Below are 20829 nucleotides of genomic sequence, written 5' to 3'. Positions count from 1 at the left end.
AAAGATGTATTTATATTGTATTCTTATGCTTCATACAGCTCTTTCAAGGTCTGGTTAGATCATTTGTTAACAAATCAAATATCATAAAAACTGTTGAAAGATTTAACTTTGTCATTAGCCAAAACCAGTTCTTTCCATTTGGAGAAAGGATCATAAAGAGAAAGAATGAGAAGAGAAGAAAAAGAGAAAAAGAAAAGAAAAAAGTGAAAAAGAAAGAGGAAAAAAAAGATGGAATGAGAGGAAGAGAGGAAAAGGAAAAAGAAAGAGGGAAGGAAACAGAAAAAAGATGAGATAATGAAGGAAGCAAAAGGAAGAACAAACCTTATTTGGGACTGATTAACTTCTCAATCAACAAAGATTAAATTATTTTTAGTAAAAAAAAAAATACTGGGTATTTAAAAAAAAATTTCTAATTCTTTGGCAACTAGAAATCCATGTGGGATATATTTGATAACTTTCAATAGAGGGAGAATAAAGAAGAGGAGGAAGATAATAAAGATAAGGAAAAACAAGGGGTAATGCTAAGGTCAGCCAGCACCTCTTTTTCTCATGCCTTATCAAGGTTTATGAACTGGATGCGACTTATTTATTGGATAAAAACTGTCATGATACATTTTTTTTTATTTATAGGCAATAAATATGGGAAAACCATAATTTCCAGAGAACTGTCTTAGAGTCATTTGGGTTAGGTTCAAAATGAATATTCTCTCAATATTTGGTTGACAAGTATACAGACCTTTGCAAAAACCTAACCTTGAATTTATGATAAACCACTTCCATTTACATATTTATGCAAAACTTTTCCTATCTTCATCTTGTTTGATTAAATAAGAAAATTGAATTTCCATTAATGTAGATAAAAATCCTATATATGATATGCTAACCTGGGGTGTTAGGGGATTTGAAGAGCTGTTTTGTCCTGTTTGGTTCGAGAGGGCAGAACTAGAAACAACATGAAGGTTGCAAATTGGCAATTTTAAGACTAATGGAATTTTTAAAAATTGCTTAATTGGTAGAGCTGTTTAAAAGAGAAATGGGCTACTTTGACGAGTTAGTGTGTCCTCTCTAACTTCCTCTTTTCCCTTCTCTACTATTATAATACTTAAAGGATCCTAGGTTTGCATATAGAACTACAGGAGAACTCAGAGACTATTTAATCCAACCTTCTTATTTTACAGATGAGGAAACTGAGGCTTGATCACATGAGTAGTGAACATCAGCAAAGCCAAATGACTACTTGTTTGGATGTCAGAGATGGAATTCCTATTTAGGTATGAGCTATACCCTAAATTAACCTCTAGGATCCCATTTGTTTTTAAGTTGTTTTATTTGTTTTTTATTCTGGGATTCTGCAACTTTTTTGACTTTCTCCCATGTCTTCAAAGTCTCTACAAGTGATAACTGGCCAAACCGGCTTGTGATTTTTAAAACACTCAACAGAAAATTCCTTTTATGCACATCCTTTTTCATCATTTTATTTTGTGACAATATTTAGTTCACATTGATTGGCGCAAAAACTTCATGCAAAATATATTGGCACACACTCCTAGTAAATGACATGACATTCCACTTCTGAGCTAATAAATAGAAACTTTTTCTTAAAAAATTCAAAAGCAAAGACATTTGGGATTGAAAAAACCCATTATAAAAGCTAAATTCCTAGCACATCACTGCAGACACAAATCACTCTGTTGCTAAAGTTAATGTTTAGAAATGTTAAACAGATGTCTATTCTAAGGAGACAAAAATTTCAATCCAAAGTATACTGCCTTATGTTGACTCAGAAGTGTGGTTCACTACTATAGGCATTCATGCAGTTAACCATAAGTAAGAGATAACTTAAACAAAACATTGTACCTAACTTAATGACCCCTGAAGGACTAAACTTTAGGAAACTTCCTTTTTCTGTCAACTTTAGAATCGTGTGTGTGTGTGTGTGTGTGTGTGTGTGTGTGTGTGTGTGTGTGTGATCTAAAAAGTTTACAACAGTAATAGCAAAACCAATTTCCCCAAAGTTCCCTTTTAAGGCTTTTCACTTTCCTTGTCAATTTCCACCAAAAAAAAAAAGGAATCAAAATAAAATCTTCAAATAGGCTCTAATATTCTTTAACTGTAAGGAAAGTGGGTTCCTGCTATTTTCTCCCCTTGAAATCAGGCACTAGGAAATTTGTGAAAGGGCAGAAGTCTGCTAAGTGTGATGTTATGGAAGGAACACTGGATTTGGTTTCCAAAGAAGGAGCATGGGACATTGGAAAGAATGCTGGATTTGAAATCAGCACATATAAATTTTAATCCTAATTCTGGCATATGACCTTGTGTAATCCTCATCTGAAAGAAGGGATTGAAATCAATGACCTCTACAATTCCTTTAATTTGGAATCTATGAGTGTATGTCTCGGAAAATCTGAGCTTACATCTTGACTCTATCACTTAGGTGGGTATCTTTGGGGGAGGTCACTGTCAGTTTGGGCTTCAATTTCCTTATTTGTAAAATCAGTAATTGGACTTTATCACCTTAAAGGTTCTTCCCAGCATTCTGTGCTAGCCCAGCAGATATGCTGTCCATTCAAAAATGCAGTCTGGATGTTTTAGGCTGTCTTTGTCCTTAGCTATTATATTTTTAAAGAAGGTGATGGAATCATAGATAGTTGTTAGTGTTTACTTCTGAAAAAAAAAAAAGTATCCTTTCTTCCTAATCTGAAAAGTATCTTCAAAATCAATGTACAAAAAAAGATACGCCAACTCAAGGCTCTCATCTCAGTGCATATGTTTATGAATATGTGCATATATTTCCCTTTGGATTTTATATGGATGAGAATAGATGGCTTCATGGAGATCCATAGAAATAAAGCTTAAAAGTCCATGGCCATTTGTTAGCATCCTCAATTTACGTACTTAAGGCACTTTCCTCTACAAATATCAGTTTCCATGGGGAGAACTGGAACTTCTTCATTATCATACACACATCCAGTGGGCAAAAAGGGAAAGAAAAAATCCTCAAAAGAAAGGGTGCAGAGTTAGCAATAGGATGCAAAAAACTCCATCTGATCATGCTTAATGGAGAGCCATAGCCATTCAAAACTGGAAATATACTTTGTCAATGAAAAATATATATTGCTTGCTACTGAAGGAATGAGAAACAAACATGTCATTTTCAGAAATTACACTCCTTTCTTATTTCTACTCACTGAAATAGCCTAAAAATGACCGCTTGGATTAGCTCAACACTGAGATTATTTAAGGAATTTGGACAATCTCAATGGCGATCTCAAAGGCAATACTTGCTATATTGACTAGAGAGATTAAGTTCAAATTTTTTCTAACACAACTTAAAACACAGGGTGTTGTAAAAATGTTAGCCGACAAGATAGATGAGCAATTCAGTCAATATTATCCTATCCTTTCTTCTTATCAGCTAACCAAACTATAGGTTAAAGAATGGATCCCATATAGGGGAATTAATCATGGTGATATCAGATATAACTGTGAAACACCATCAGTCTGTGACCTTTGCCCTCCATCTTTAATGAATTTGGCAGAAATTAAATCTCTCCTCATTCTATGGATTGGGCAGGCCCTTCTGCTACCCTATTTATTTTTGCATTCCATGTTTGTTCCTTCCCAGTACTGAAAAATCAAGATTGGTTCTCTTCTCCTGACAAGGGGTTCCGATAAAAACTTCAATCAGTGGCCATTTGAAGAACCATGGGTGTGGAGACCCAGGAACATCATTTCCAGAAAGCTCTCAAAACAGATACCACATTGAAATATTACAGAGTCCTCTCCTTCCCTTTACCTCCTCCACCACGGAACAAATTTGGGGGATACTCATGCCATTTTTCCATCCCAATTTAATAGGAGATGGGTACTTTATGGACAGTGGGTGTCTAAGACCAAAAGAGATGAGCTGAAGAACTTAACTTTTCTTAACTTTGTACTGAGTAGAAGGACGTCTTTACTTGTGTTATCCTTTTTAATGTTCCATTCTCCTAGAAATATAGCTCTTTTCTTTTGACTTTGGCACTTGATTTTTTTTTTATTCTTGGCGACCTTTCATACTGTGGAGAATGATTCAAATTGCTTTATTTAAAGGCCTCTAGTTTGCTTCTTTGGGAGTTATCACCATTATATTAATAATGGAATAATGCTTCCTTTTTTGGTGAGAAACGCCTGGATCTGTCTTACTTTACAAACTACTAGCTCCAGGCCTAAAAATATGCTACAACTGGAACTTTTTTTTGGCATATGACTTTTTGTTTTTCTTTCTGCCAGCTGTAGCTACAGACTAGAGGGCTCTTTGAAAGGACGCTGAGCTCTTGTTAAATGCCAGCAAAGGATGACCAGAACTCTAATGGCTACTTTGCTGAGCTTATTCAAGAGCATATTTATATTTCTTAGGAAAAGTTGCTTTTAGTTTCATACTCTGGAGTGCTCACAATTGTGTCCTCAGCTTTTGAAGTACCATTCCAGTATTGGATTAATTACGAGCTCCTTGAGGGAGAGATTTGAGTTGACTTCTGCTCAGAATAAGGCAAATGCATGTTCTGTGTACATAAGAAGGACTAAAATTGTACTTCAAAAGATCTCAGGGGCTTCCTAGGTCCTCTCCCTTCCCCACAGAAAGAAATCCATCTTGATTTATTGTTTGTAGTTAACAAGGTTGGCCATCGAGGTTCCCTCTGAGCCAGGGACTGCCAGCTTCTTTTAGACATTGATGGCATGAGCATGCTTCTTGCAGAGTGGCTTATCTTTCTTGGAGTAGAAGGGTTGTCCCTCCAAATTCACATGACAGACCTGGAAGAAAGATGCAAATGTGAGAAAGAAAGGTCATGGTAACAATGAAATCATGAATTCATGAATTGGAATAAGTGCCCTGGTAAATGTTTAATGGCTGAATGGGGAAATGAACGGCATCACACATTTTTACATTTAATCTGCATCATTTACCTTTTCTCCATTACTTTTTTTAGGGTGGACTATCAATCAAACAATAAATTAAGCCTTGATTTGTAATATTTGTCCATGCCCAGATGTTAATAATTGGCCTTTGTAGACAGATTCCAGTAGGCTTCGACACACACCTGAATAAGAGGCTGGATGTTGTGTTTGTTAATGTCCTTGGAAAATATTAGGAGTTGATTGTATCCCTCTCTTCTTTAAAAACCTTCAGTGGCTCCTAATTGACTCCAGGATATTTTTAGGACTTCCACAATCTGACTCCAATCTACCTTTTCAGGTTTGTTTCTTATTATTCTCCTTTACAGTCTTTACTTTCTACAAATTGGTCTATGAACTGTTTCCTGAATGTGACATTCCATCTCCTGCCCCATAGGCTGTTCCTTAGGCTCAAATGTTTCCTTATCTCCATCTCTCAGAATTCTTATCTTCCTTTAACATTTGGCTTTGGTATCATCTCTGCCATAATGATGATAAAAACGAGAAATGATGAAATAATAAATGATAATAATAAAATAAGATGGTAAAGTGATAAATGATCAAACAACATAGAAATAAGATGATAAAAGTGATAAATGATTAAATAATGATAAGATGATATAAAATTGGTCCTCTTCTTTGCCCACCTGTTTCCAAGTTTCAAGTTATCTGCCTTCTCTATCTACCCACACCATGCTAGCAGTAAAATATAAATTACTTGAAGTCATGAGCTGTGTTTTAGTCTCTATATCATAGGTTATCTGATTGCCTTGGTAGACTTTTGTTTTTTTGGGGAAAAAATTTAAATCAATCAATCAACAGCATTTATTAAATTCCTACTATGTACCAGGCACAGTGCTATATAGGAAGGATACAGATACAAAAGTGAAACCATTTATAATCTCAAAAAACTTACTTTCTTCCTGGGGGAGACACTAAGGACATAGATAGGGATGTATGTACAATACTTGCATATATTCATACATATTCACAAATCTAGAAATATCTGTGTGCCATATATATGGTAAGTTATGTAACTACATAATCCTTACTTGTTCTCATTTGTGATAATATTTCACTACATTCCTTCTGAGGCTATCATGCCCATCAAATGAATTAATATTTGTGAAGCTCTAATAAATAATTTTTTTGATTTTTTGGTTTTTGGAAAAGTTTAGGTCTTTTGTCTCTCCTCTCTCAAATTACCTTCTATTCACTTTGCCTGAGAGTCAAATAGTTCAGTGGATAGAAGGTCAGACTTGGAATAAGATAGGCTTGGTTTCAAATTTTGTCTTCCATCCATCCTGACTGTGTGATTCTGGGCAGGTCACTTGAGCTCTCAAAATTAAAACTGGAGTTGTAGAGAAAGTACCAACCTGCTTAATGGGGGAACTTCTTCTACCAATGAAATCATAATTTTGATTTTTTTAAAAGACATATATACATATACATATGTATGCATGTGACTATGCTGTTTATATATGCATATATATAATTATGTTTGTGTGAATTACATATGTATGAATGCTTACATATAATGTATATGTATGTGTGTGTATGTACGTGTATATATATATATATATATATATATATATATATATATATATACATACACATAAACAAAATATAATGTATCCTTAGTGCTTAGCAGGGATAATATAGGTGCTTAATAAATGCTTCTTGATTTGACTTCACATTTTCTTGGCCATTTCCTCAAGCCTGGAATGCTGTCTCTCCTGCTCTTCACTTACTGATTTCCCTGGCTTCCATTGAGTCCCAGCTAAAATCTCTTCTTTTATAGGAAGTCTTCCAAACCCCCTCTCAGTTCCATTATCTTTCTTCTTTTCATTATTTTCTATTAATCCTGTGAAGAGCTTGCTTTGTATATATTTTTGTCTTCATGGTGTTTTACCTTATTAAATTGGAAGCTTCCTGAAGGGAGGGTCTTTTTCTTTCCTCCTTTTATATCCCCCTGGGCTTAGCCCTGTGCCTGCTACATAGTGACTGCTTAATGAGTTTTATTGAATGAATCACTTGGCTACTAAACGACAGAGTCAGAATTTGAGAGCCCAAATCCTTTCTATCATACTGCTCTCCTAGAGAATCTGATTCTATTTTCCCCAGTTTCTAAATGGCTACATTGATCTCTCCCTAGCCCAAAGTATTTAAATTGTTTCATACCAGTCTACTATGTAACATTTGTTCCTTGAACCCCGGGGTGTGTGTGTGTGTGTGTGTGTGTGTGTGTGTGTGTGTGTGTATTCTGTTGTCCCAAAAGACTAACTTACTGACATTTGAGAGTGTGAGCTCTAGCCTGGATTGTTTCTTAATGCGACAGCTGCTAAATGTAGCTAGAGTCCATTGAAAAATTAAGTTTCTAAGAAATCCTCCCAACTTCCAAGAAACTGATATGATCAATGAACTTGAAAGTCTCTGAGTTTCATTAATAAGAGAAGGATCAGAATATAAGAATCCTGGGAAGAATAGAGCAGATTTCTGTGTCGAGTAACCAAGGGCAGTTTAATTTCAGCCAGGTCATTAGGAGCAGAAGAACCCTGTTGGTGTCAGTGATGCTGTCTCAAGCAGCCAAGGAAGGAGTTAGCTAATGTAATATCTCATCTCTGCTGGAGCACCTCTGGGTTGCTACGGCGACAGGTAAATACAAACATCTGGGGAGAGATAACAAGCTTACAATGCCAGGCCAAGCCAGAAACCAGGCCTCCAATGGAATCATCAAAGTCAGTCTTAAAGGACACATGGGAAATCCATAGGCTTGACTAGTCACTCCCATGACTAAGAAGGTCCAGGGGCTATTGCTTCTAGTCTGGAGGGAAATCGAAGCTCCCGTTTGGTGTGTGGAGTCCATTACAATGTCTTGCCTTTCTTTTCCAGCTCGCAAACTTTATTCCCCACCATGAATTCAGCATCAACCAGACTAGACCATTCTTTGACTGTATTCTAGATCATAGATTTAGAGCTGGGGAGGACCTTAAAGATTTTTTAGTTTAATTTCTCTACTTCAGAGATAAGGAAATCGAGGCCCTATGAAATGAAATGCCTTGCCCCTGGCCATATAAGTGGCAAGTGGCAAAGCTAAGCTTTAACAGAGGTCCTCTGCTCTCCCATGGGAAGCTGACTTGATTATATAGCTATGTGACCCTGAGAAAGCCATTCAAACTTCTAGAACCAGGCTTTCTTCTCTGGAAAATGAGGAGGTTGGTTGGGCTGGTTGGCATCTGAGCATTTCCCCATCAGAGCTATAGTTCTATGAAATGCATCATTCTTTCCCCTGCCTTCCTTCCTCCATGCCTTTGTGCAGACTGCCTTGGGTATCTGGGATGCCTTTACTCTTTAGTGGTATTGCTCAGAATCTGTAGTTCCTACAAGATTCAGGTCCAGCCACATCTCACCTTCCTCCCCCTCATAATTCTGGAAATACATTGTACTGGTTCATCTATGCTGGTAGTTTCTTTCAGTAGATTGTAAACCATTTATGGCTCCAGTGTCTAATATGGTATCTGGCACTTAGTAGTCAGCTCACAAATGTACCCTTTATGGCTCTAGTACCTAGCAGAGTATCTGGCATTTAGTAGACAGATCTCAAATCTAAACTCTTCATGGCTCCAGTGTCTAGCACAGTATCTGACATTTAGTAGGCAATACAAATACTTGAATGAATGAACTAATGACCTAGAAGACGTCCATTTTTACAATGCTTACAGCTATCATGGAAGTAAGTGGGAGATATATATAAAGCTTCCCTTCTTGTCCCAGAGCAGCTCCATGTGTGACTCATTGCTAAGGGGAAATGGAAAAGAAAATACCATCAAGTCCTCATGAAACCATACAAGTGAGACAAATTTACATGTTTGAGTGCTGAACTTGTAGTAATGGGTCCTGAATTCAAATCCAAACTCTCTCATTTATCTCTATGACTTTTGGGGATGTCTCCTTGTGTCTCTGCCTCCAGTTCTGTATGGGATAGATGCCCTCTAAGGCGCCTTTCAGTACTATCTATGGCCCCATAGTCATGGTTCAGTACAAACTCCCAGGAGACCCCTCCTCCTTCCAGTGATGGGCAAATAAGTGCTTCATTAAAGAGCAGACAGAGCAGTTTAAGGACAGCTAGGTGGTGATGTGGATAGACTGGGCCTAGAGTCAGAGAAACTCCTGAGTTTTAATCCAGCCTCAGACACTTACTATCTGTGTAACCAAACTGTTTGCCTCAGTTTCTTTATTTGTAAAGTGGGGGTGATAATAGCTCCTGCCTCCCAGGTGTGTTGTGAAAAAAAAATTGTAAGTAGTTAGCCCATGGTAGGTACTTAATAAGTGTTTGTTGACTTGACAAGTAAGGTTTTTCTTTATACTACCAAACTTGCTTGAATTGTGTACAGGTAGAAAATAATCATACTTTGAAATTGGGAGAGAACTTTATAAATATCCTATTTATATACTGGAGAACTTAGCTAGGAGTTAAATGCTCAGGGCCTCTGAGGAAAAGGTCAATAGTAACAAGAATAACAATTAACACTTATTTGGCCCTTTAATGGGTAAATATTAAACTTTTGGGTGTTTTTTTTCCCCAAGATAGCTATGCCACCTAAAAGGGTGGTAGTGCAAAATTATTATGCCCATTTTATTGATGAGGAGATTGAGGTTCAACAAGTGATTTTTTACTGTCACACAAATAGTCGGGCCTTAACTGGCTCTAGGTCCAATGTTGCCTCATTTTATCACACACATTCTAGTAGCAGCATCTAGAGGTTTAAATGTAGGCAAATATATGTTAGGATTGTGGATTAGCAACCAGGAGAATTTCCCACTTCCTACTGAATCGACTGAATCTTAGCAAGCTTCTTTTAACATTCTCATTAAAATGCTTCAAGTGATATTTCATTCAGCTTTAAAATATTCTCATTTCTACTTCCTTCCTTTAAACTTAAGAAAATTTTAGCCTCAAATTTAAATGGGGGAAGAGAGGGTAGAGAAAAGCATAAACATTTATTAAGCAGCTATTGCATGTTCAGCACTGTACTAAGTGCTCTCAAGAATTATTCCATTTGATCTTCACAAGAATCCTATGGAGTAGGCGCTAATATTATCCCTTTCTCACAATTATGGAAACTGAGGCAGAAAGAGACCAAAGGACAGAGTCACATAGCTAGTAAGTTTCTGTGGCTTCATTTAAACTCAGGTCTTCTTGATTCCAGGCCTAGTTGTCTGTCTCCTGCACCCACCTAGCTGTTCATAGTTCTCCGAGTAGAGAAGACATCAGAGATCATCTAATCATATATCATCATTTCACAAATGAGGATCATAGGGATTAATTGACATGCCCAAGATCACAAAACTAATGAGCTGATCAGAGCTAGAGAATCTCAAGTTCTCTGAAGTTATTTTGTTAGGCTGAATGAAATGCTGCATGAAGTATTATTTCCATTAATAACAATTGCCATTTGTATAGAGCTTTGATATCTGCAAAATTATTTACATGCATATCAGCTTCTTGGAACTTGACAACAGCCCTGGAGTGAGTTAAGACTGCTACTATTATTTCCTCTTTATAGATGAGAAACCATCAAGTCCTCAGGAAGCCATATATACAAGTGAGACAAATGAACAAGTTTGAGTGCTGAACTTGTTGTAATGGATCCTGAATTCAAATCCAAACTCTGCCATTTGCCTCTGTGACCTTTGGGGATGTCTCTTTGCATCTCTGTAACATCTGCCCTCCAAGGCATCCAAGTCTCAGAGAGCTTAAGGGGCTTGCTCATGGTCACACAGTTACCAAATTCCAGAATGGGATTGGAACCCAAGGCTTTCTGACTCCAAGACCAGTGCTCTCTCCTCTTTCCTATCTTCAACAGAAAGAAATTGCAGGTGGCCAATGGGCAATTTCATGCTTGGCTCCTGACCTGCCCTGTTTTGAGAAGAGAACGCTCCCTGGTAAATGGAAATATGCCTTTTCCAAGTGAGAGACCATGAGGATTAGTCAACAAAGTCTCATTTGGTTTTTGTGATTTGCATTAGAAATAAAATAGGAATGAACAATTTTTGTAAATAAAACCAATGACTTTCTTCCTGTTATCCAATGCCCAGTTTCCTGGCTGTCCCCTTGCAGTTTTGGTTCCCTCCACTTTCAGAGGGGCAGGGAGACTGACTGAATAAGTCACATAAAGGAAAACCTACAGCGCAGATGAAGCAAGTATCATGCCAAGTGTGTCCCAGAGCCTCGATGAACTTGTCTCCAGCTTCCACGGGGAAGTCACAGCCATGACACTTGGTGCTAAACAAATTGATGTAATCTGAAAAGAAACAAACATACACACTGAGATGCCAATACTCTGAAAAGGATCCAGAAAAGATGGCGGACAGAGCTATGGAGAAAGGATGGATTTGGAGGCAGTTTAAACCTCAGCTATACCCCTTCCTTTTTGTGTGACCATAAGCACAATCTCTAAGGGCCCTGAACTTCTTCCTCTGTCTGTTAAATAAAGGAGTCAGCTTAGATGACCTCTAAAGTCTCTTCTAGATCTAAATATATTACGTTGAGAAGTGGGCTGGGAGTGAGGAAGCATCTCAACTTAAGTCTATAAGAAACTAAGGCAATGCCACAATTCAATAAAAATCACAATCATAAGAAGGTAGCATCACATAGAGTAAAGAGAATTTTGTATTTGGAGTCCAAGGACCTGAGTTCCAATTCTGATTCTCCTCCTCTTTACCACCTGTATGACCTTGGACAAGTTATTAAGTTCTGAACTTTTGTATCTTCAGTTATAAAATGAAGAGGACAGTTGGGCTAGATGAACTTCAAGGTCTCTTCCAATTCAAAACCTATGATCCAATGTTGCTAGGTGTCTGCCATTATATGGATAAGAATCTGTTGAATGACTTAAATTTTTACCAGTTAAGTTGCTTTGCTCTAGATAGAGACTTTGAATTTCTATAAGTACACGTTAGTTTGATATTTTGCATGATATTATCATTTAATCCTTTTCAGTAATGATAATCCTCTTCCCTTCTGTCACCTCTCTTTTTCGTCCCCCAAAGAAATACAAGTCCTTAGTCTGGATAAAAATGAATATGAGACTCAGGGTGTTCAGAGTTATGATTTCACTCGGTAGTTATAATGAGTGAAAAAAACATATTTTATATTTTCTCTACCTAAAAATTTCCAAAGGATTAAAACTGTCTAAGAATGGAAAGTAGAAATTAAGCAGCAGAATTCGAAACTGAAACTGGAGTAAATCCCTGCAATTTCTTTGTAGTGACCCCAATTCTATCCTTTGGATCTGTGTAGAATGTTAATCCTTCAAATACTGCCAGATAGCTTTCTTGTCCCATCTTCCCCTTTCTCTCCCCATCCCAAGCCATGTCTTTTCCAGGCTAAATATCCCTAATGCCTTCCCTGAAGGCTTATTTCCCAGGTCCTTCTACATACAGATTGCTCTCCTCATTTCCATTTGTTCCTTGGTACATTTGCAATCCACTGAAATCCCAATGTGTTGTTTTTTTTCATATCAACTGATATTAAGCCAGGTTTGTCACTTCATAGTTGTACAATTGAATTTTTGACCAAAGAAGCAGACTTTCAATTCATCCCTATTAAATTTCTTAAGTGGTTATAGCCCATCACTCCATTCTTTCAAAATCTTTTGGCTTCTGCTATCTGACATATTTGGTTTTTTTCCTGGCTTCATGTTATTGGCTCAATGGATAAACGTACTTTTTATGACTTCATTCAAGTCATTAATGGGCATTTTGGGAAGATGGTGGAGTAAGTCAGAAATTGATTATCTCTTGAATCTACATAATCATGTATATTATGATTATGTAGATGCTTTATGTAATATGACATCAGAAACCTGGATTGACCAGTAATGTAGGAGTTAGGTGAATGTGTGGTTAATTGAACATCTGTGCATAAATATTGTGATTTAAAAATAGATGTCAGTCTGGCTATTACATAATCATAATTTTATAGCTGAAAAGGAATCTCATATTCCAGCCAGTCCAATCTTCCCCCAATCCTACCTCAAAGCATAGAGTTTCACAAGAGCTGAGAACCAAAGATATAACATGACTTGTCCGGAGCTCTGAAAACTCTGTAGTTAATTATCAGTAATAAAGCTTTCATATTTTTCTATATACGAACACCAAGGTAAGAATTAGCTAACAGTTGGTCTGATGTTGGAAGGTGATAAGGATTCTCTGAAGTGGAGAAAGAGATTCATTTAAGACATGGTTGCCATGTAATAGCCTAAAGACAATCAATAGGATTTTGTGTAACAGGAACAGTTGATGAGTCAATATGGCTGATTAGAATGATAAGTGCATAGTAGATGATAATATGAAATAAAACTGAAAAGTAGAAGACAATCATATTTGGGAGCACTTTACAATCTAGGGGAGGACTTTTTAATATTAACCAAGAGGCAATGGGGCATTGAAGGTTTGTGAGTGGGTCAAAGGGATCATGTAGTGAGATCTGTGTTTTAGGAATGCCAGCTTGACAAGAAGGGACCCCTAGAGAGAAAAGGGACAGGATAGATTGGAAAGGGAGAGACTAACACTAGGGATACTTATCAGGACATTATTGAGATAGTACAAGAAAGAGAGGATGTGGGACTACCTAGATTAGAGGATATATGAGTGGAGAGAAGCAAGCTGATGAGAGAGATGTCCTGGAAGAAAAATCAGCTTGACTACTGATAGGGTGCAGGAGTGAAGGAAAGGGAAGGGTTGATTCTAGGGCTGTGAATTTGAGGGACAGGAAGGATAATGGAGCTGTCGTCTAGAGAGGGAGAGAACTTTGAAGGAGACTCTTACCTGCTTTCTGAAATTCAGTGAAGCATTTAGTGCAAAGCATTCTGGATTTGGAGTTAGTGTACTTGGGTGCAAAGCCCAGCTTGGCTACACTCATTACTTGAATGACCCCATTCCTAAGTCTCTCTTGAACTATGAGGTTCAGTCTTATAAACAATTCGAGCATCCCCACAGATTTCCCCCAGGGCCCCGTACCTTTCTCACAGTAGGGTTCCCCATCCTCCATGTGGAAGAGACTATTTCCAAAAGGCTTCCTACAGGCTGCACAGACAAAGCAAGTGGTGTGCCAAGTCTGCCTCAGAGCATGCATCACTTCCTGGGAAAAGAAAAAAGGGAAACACAAGGACAAGAGAACATCAGCTGGCTGACCTCGGCTCCATCTCTGGGAGTACAGGGATGAGGGCTTGCATGGAACAGTTTAACCCAGCAGCCTTAGACCTAATGCAATTTCTGGCCTTGGAAGAAGAAAGACCCTGCTTCAAACAGATTCAGAGAAATACTCCTGGGGCCTTGAACAGCTTTCTCTTCTGGAGGGCCTTCATTCCCCAAAAATGAATAGGTTTTTTTTTTCTTTCTTTCTTGCCTAACAGAAGAAAATGTGTCTGAATTGCTGGGTAGAAGGAGAGAGGTTATCAGGACTAGTCTTCCTGAATCTGAGGAAATGGAACAGCTGCTTTTCCAGATGTGGGAAAGTGGGAGTTGAAACAGGAGAGAGACATGGACGGGTCCCTAGGAATCCCCTGAAACAAGAAGTTAACTTGCGACTTACCCCCATGATCTTGGTGTTGCACTTGGCGCACAGTGGGGCAAAAAACTGCTCGTAGCAACGCTCACAGTACACGTTATTCTGCTCCTCCACGAAGCATACATCGGCCAGAGAGGTCTTACAATAGGCACAGTTAAACTCTTCTGGGTGCCAGGAACGACCCATAGCAACCAGGAAGGGACCCCTAGGAAGAGAAGGGACAGGATGAAAGGAATTCCTATGATGACAAGGCCAAATATCACTGGAGTTTGACAGGCTAGAACAGTGAGCAAACCAGAAAAGATTTGATAAAGCTTGGTGATCAATGTAAAATCCTAGATCGGGGTTCAAAAAACCAGCTTCCCAACTATGAGGGGCAGGAGTTCTGGCCCAGCAATAAAGTTTCCATGAAAAAAAAAATGATCTAGAGCTAGTTCCAATGGTTTTGTGATGGAGAGAGCCATCTGCACCCAGAGAGAGGACTGTGGCCATTGAACATGGATTACAACATAGTATTTTCACTTTTTTGTTGTTGTTTGTTAGCTTTTTGTTTTCTTTCTCATTTTTTTCCTTTTTGATCTGATTTTTCTTGTACAGCATGATAACTGTGGAAGTATGTATAAAAGAATTGCATATACTGGATTACTTGCTATCTAAGGGAAAGGATGGGGGGAACACAGGGTTTTATATGGGTAAATGTTGAAAATTATCTATGCATATGTTTTGAAAATAAAAAGTTTTATTAAAAATGATCTTTTAAAAATATCTAGGGTTGAAGGAGAATGCAAGTTCAGTATAGTGAAAACAGTCAATAAAGCAAATGTAATTTTAGGCTGCATTGTGAGGAATGGCAGTCAGGACTAGGGAGAAGAAAGTTCCCCATCCCTCCCCCCTCCACATATACTTCCCCTTCTTCTGTCCTCATCTGGAGACTTGTGTTCAGTTCTACATACCACATTTGAGGAAATCAATCAACATTTATTAAGCACTGACTGTGTACGAGGCTCTGTGCTAAGTGCTGATCATCTGGAGAGGGTTCAGAGGAAGGCAATGAAGATATTGAGGGATTTCAAGGCTGTCATCTGAGGGTTAGTCAGAAGAACTGGGGATATTGAGCCTAAAGAAATGAAGACTTAGGAGACACATGATAATTGCTTTCGAGTTCAACCTATCAAGGCAGAACTGGAAATAATGGAAAGAAATTATAGAGAGGCAAATTTCTGTTCAAATTATGGAAAAAGTCCTTAATAATTAAAGCAATCTAAAATAGAAAGCACTTAGCACAGTGTCTAGCACATAGTAGGTACTTAATACAAATTTGTTGTCTGCTCCTCTAGGAGGTAGTAGCTTTTTCATCAGTAGGAGTCATTGAGAGAAGGCTGCTGACCACACACTAGGGATTTGTAGAGCTCACTTATGGACTGGACTGAAATTTCCCTGAGGTTTGGGGTTTTTTTGTACTCCAAAACTCCTGTGATGATGATGTCTTGAATTACTCAAATGGAAAGGTCTTAGTTACCATGGACTCCCTTGCCCAAGAAACGATCAGCTTCCTGTGACAAATGAGTGGCTACAAGAGCAACACAGCAAGGCCATTTGCCTTGTGAGCACCCAAGGCTCCTAATGAGCAAGAATTAATGTATTGGCTGAATACACCTCCAAGTGAGTCCTGATGCCTTCTCTTTAGTGATGGAGTTTGCTGGCCAATATGGTAGAGTAGCTGGAGACAGAGGTTCAAATCCTAGCTGGGCCCCTGACTAGCCATGTGACCTGGTCTAAAGCCCTTAACTTCCCTGACATTCTTTGTTCACCTAGAAAATGAAGGGGGGTTGACAAAATGTTATCTAAGGTTCCTTTCAACTCTAGATTTTATGATTATAGAGAGAAAAGGAAAAGAGGTAAGGCTGAAGAGGGTACACCAGGCACAAGTGGGAAAGAGACTGCAGGGGAAGGGAAGAGGACCCTCTCCGTGTACCCCTCACGTTTCCTACCCTTAGGGGCCTCTCTGTGAGTCAGAGCCCCTTTCCCACTTCTCCCACCCCAAACCCATGACTGTACCGGATGATGCTGTTACAGTGTCCACAGTGAGGAGTCCGGTTGCTGGCTGGAAAGCGCTCAGCCCTCTGGATGGTGCCTCGGGCTAATGTGGGTACCTGGGTGCCAGCAGGAGTATAACCTGGTGATGGGGCCGGAGCACCCCGAGGAAGGATCTGCTTGCTGAGTGAGGTGGTGGTCTTCCCAGGGGCGAACTTTTGAGAGAAGTTGTCATCGGTCACCCACGGTGGGCGGCTAGCTGGCTCCGCTGGGCCGGAGCTATAGGTTGCTGATGGGGCTGGGCTGTATGGGGAAGGGTTATAGGAAGGAGCTGGGGATGGGGTATAAGCTGGGGCTGGGGATGGGGTATAGGCTGGGGCCGGGGATGGAGTATAGGCTGGGGCTGGAGATGGGGTATAGGCAGGGGCTGGAGATGGAGTATAGGCAGGGGCTGGAGATGGAGTGTAGGTTGCTCCTGGAGCTGGGCTGTAATTGGTGCCTGGTGCTGGGCTATAGCTGCTTGCAGGTACTGTAATCCCAAAGCATAAAAAGAAAAAAAAAGGAAGGGGTCAGGAAGCTTTGGACTGTCCCTATGTTGAAATCCACATTATTTTCATATCTCAAGTTCACTAATTTTGTGAGATCCAACCCTTTGACCATAAACTATCAGTTGCTGATGGAGCTGGGCTACATGGGAAAGGGTTATAGAATGAGACCAAGGATAGGATGTAAGCTGAAACAAAGGTGACATGAAGAATGAGGTTTGTTTCTTACAGCCAAAGAACTAGAGAAAATGTATTGTTTTAAGAATTCTCATTCAAAAGAATAAACTTCTTTTCCAAAATCTTCGTTTATTTATATCTTGATTTTTTTATCCTGTTCACTTTGGAATGTATCTCTTCTCCCTCCCCTACTCAGACAGCTATTTCTTACAACAAAGATTTAAAAAGGGATAAAAGCATTTTAACAAAACCAATCAGAACCTCAATCATCTCTGACATTTAGTGAAGTATTCCTCACCTCTGGGCCTCCATCTCTGCAAGAAGAGAAAGGAGGTCTCAGGAGCATCACCCCTAGAAGATATCTCATTGGCCCCATACAGTTTAACCCCCTCGTTTCACAGATGAAAAAAACTAAAACAGCCCACAGAGGCTGGCTGAGTAATTTAGCCAGCACAAAGATAGCAAATATCCAAGAAATGATTTGAACCCAAGACCTCTGCCTGCAGATCACTGTTCTTTCCATTACGCATTCTCTGGGGCCCAACTTGAATTATTATAATTTTTTCACTTAATAGTATTTTTTTCCAAGTACATGAGAAGATAGTATTCAACATTCACATATAAGATTATGAATTCCAGTTTTCTTTCCCTCTCCTTTCCTTTCCTCCCCCTCCCCAAGACAGCAAGCAATCTGATACAGGCTATTCACAATCATTTTATGCATGTTGTTAAAGAAAAATCAAAATAAAAGGGAAAAACTAGAAGAAAGAAAAAACAATCAAAGGTAAAAATAGTATGCTTCATTACACATTTAGTTTGAGTTATTATGATTTTATAGAAATCAAATTCTTTTTGGTGGGATGGGGAAATATTTCAAAAGCATTCTTTAAAAGAACTCTCCAATGAGCTCTGCTCCCCATATTTCAAGTGTGAATAATAGAGACAAAGAGTAACAAAAGAATTCCTTATCTGGAATTCAGAGAAAAGATCTGAAGAAAACAAAAGATGGCATTTATATAGTACCTACTGTGTACAAGGCACTTTGCTAAGTACTTTACAAATATCTCCTCTGAGACCTCACAATGCTTTGTTGTTATTATCTCCATTTTAGGGATGAAAAACTGACACTGGGGCAAGTAAATATCTGAGGCTGAATTTGAACTCAGGTCTTTCTGATTCCAGCACTCTATCTGTCACCCTAAAAATGGCACCAATGAATAATATGTCTAACTGGTCAGGATTGGATTTTTTGATTTCTTTAAAACTAGAAGTACTGGGGTCAGGAGGTTAGCAGAATGATGGGTGGGATCTGGAGAAATGATCACAGAGGATGTTTAAATAAAGTTTTATAATATACAAAGTACTTTTATATCCTCTGAAAGCCCAGTGAAATAGGTAATGAAAGTGTTACTAGCCCCATTTTAGAGATGAAGCCACTGAGGCTCAGAGCTGGCTTCCTCAAGATAGTGACAAGTCAGGGCAGACCCAGGCATGAGAGTGTCCATTTTAGATACTTTCTCCAGACCCCAACTCTGTCTCCTCCAAGTGGTTAGAGGAAGACAGAGAACCTTCTGGATGCTCTGACAGCTCCTGGAGTCCATTTGCTCCCTGGCATCCCTCTTATTAAGCTGTGGGACCCAGAAAGCAGCTTAGAGTTGCTCAAAAGCAGGCCTCTTCTGGGCCAGGGTCAGATCCAGCCAGAGACCTAAGGAGAGACAGTACGAGGAGAGCCCATAAGTGTGTTAACTCCTAGCCCTGGGGAATTCTGGGCTCTCAGAATGCTCAGCTCTCCCACTCTGCCCAGTGAGGGACGGATGCAGACATGCCCTGCCTTCACACGGGCTTGTTCCACCTTCCAGCAGACTCTCAGGGCTCTCATTATGGCAAAGTGTTAGCTTCTTCTGCTCCTCTCTTGATATCTCATCCAGCTCCCCCTTGGACACAAACCACAATTCTTCCTTCTTCCTAGACTACCAGAAAGGCATGCTGGGATTCTCCTTATCCCTGAGCCCCCATCGGCTAAAACCGACCCAGCAGGATCAGGTGAGTGTATATTGTGGGGGTGAGGGGAGGAGGGGGTTCCATGACTGAAATGGTGGTAGGGAACTTCAACTCTCCTCCATTCCATTTCTCCCAGCCATTCACTTCCCATTCCCTACAACTAATGGCTGCCTGCTTGCAGTTTTTCCAGATGCCCCCTCTTCACCCAGCTTGCTACTGTTCAGGTTTTGACACTGCTCTTTATATGCAGTGCTCCCCCATTTTAGTGAAAGGGAACTCCCCTTTTCTTCCATAATCCAGATAGGCAGCTGAACCCCTCTCTTTGCCAGTTATTCCTAACTATTGCATGGGGAAACTCAGCCCCTTTTGGGAGGTAAATAGAGCTGAGATACAAACAAAACTAATGCAAACGATTAGAAGGGAAGCAACAAACTGGGAAAACATCTTCACAGTTAAAGGTTCTGATAAAGGCCTCATTTCCAAAATATATAGACAACTGACTCAAATTTATAAGAAATCAAGCCATTCTCCAATTGATAAATGGTCAAAGGATATGAACAGATAATTTTCAGAGGATGAAATTGAAACTATTACCACTCATATGAAAGAGTGTTCCAAATCATTATTGATCAGAGAAATGCAAATTAAGACAACTCTGAGATACCACTACACACCTGTCAGATTGGCTAAGATGACAGGAAAAAATAATGATGAATGTTGGAGGAGATGCGGGAAAACTGGGACACTAATGCATTGTTGGTGGAGTTGTGAACGAATCCAACCATTCTGGAGAGCAATCTGGAATTATGCCCCAAAAATTATCAAATTGTGCATACCCTTTGATCCAGCAGTGTTTCTATTGGGCTTATATCCCAAAGAAATACTAAAGAAGGGAAAGGGACCTGTATGTGCCAAAATGTTTGTGGCAGCCCTATTTATAGTGGCTAGAAACTGGAAAATGAATGGATGCCCATCAATTGGAGAATGGCTGGGTAAATTGTGGTATATGAATGTTATGGAATATTATTGTTCTGTAAGAAATGACCAGCAGGATGAATACAGAGAGGACTGGCGAGACCTACATGAACTGATGCTAAGTGAAATGAGCAGAACCAGGAGATCATTATACACTTCGACAACGATACTGTATGAGGACATATTTTGATGGAAGTGGATTTCTTTGACAAAGAGACCTAACTGAGTTTCAATTGATAAATGACGGACAAAAGCAGCTACACCCAAAGAAAGAACACTGGGAAACGAATGTGAACTATCTGCATTTTTGTTTTTCTTCCCGGGTTATTTCTACCTTCTGAATCCAATTCTCCCTATGCAGCAAGAGAACTGTTCGGTTCTGCAAACATATATTGTATCTAGGATATACTGCAACATATCCAACATATAAAGGACTGCTTGCCATCTAGGGGAGGGGGTGGAAGGAGGGAGGGAAAAAAAATCGGAACAGAAACGAGTGTCAATATAAAGTAATTATTAAATAAAAATTAAAAAAAAAAACACTCTGGGTCTCAGTTTCCTCTTCTATAAAACCCAAGGGTTGGGCTA

The 20829-nt window shown here is 39.2% G+C and overlaps 1 protein-coding gene across 6 annotated transcripts in view; it reads right to left on the bottom strand.

The window, feature by feature from the left end:
• Positions 1–1448: 1448 nt before the first annotated feature.
• Positions 1449–20829, bottom strand: part of LDB3 (LIM domain binding 3) — a 117492-nt gene continuing 98111 nt past the window's right edge. For all 6 annotated transcript variants that reach the window (XM_051982376.1, XM_051982375.1, XM_051982377.1 and 3 more), the window contains 5 exons: positions 16568–17072; positions 14534–14714; positions 13960–14080; positions 11125–11240; positions 1449–4794 (listed from right to left, as the gene is read on the bottom strand). In XM_051982376.1, coding sequence (XP_051838336.1) covers positions 4705–4794; positions 11125–11240; positions 13960–14080; positions 14534–14714; positions 16568–17072 — 1013 coding nt within the window. In that variant the 3' untranslated portion in view covers positions 1449–4704. The remainder of the gene's footprint in view (positions 4795–11124; positions 11241–13959; positions 14081–14533; positions 14715–16567; positions 17073–20829) is intronic.

The sequence above is a fragment of the Antechinus flavipes genome, chromosome 2 (genome assembly GCF_016432865.1).
Source record: "Antechinus flavipes isolate AdamAnt ecotype Samford, QLD, Australia chromosome 2, AdamAnt_v2, whole genome shotgun sequence".
NCBI classification, from domain to species: Eukaryota; Metazoa; Chordata; class Mammalia; order Dasyuromorphia; family Dasyuridae; genus Antechinus; species Antechinus flavipes.
The sequence above is the reverse complement of the archived record's forward strand: the minus strand, read 5'-3'. Positions and strand labels throughout refer to the sequence as shown.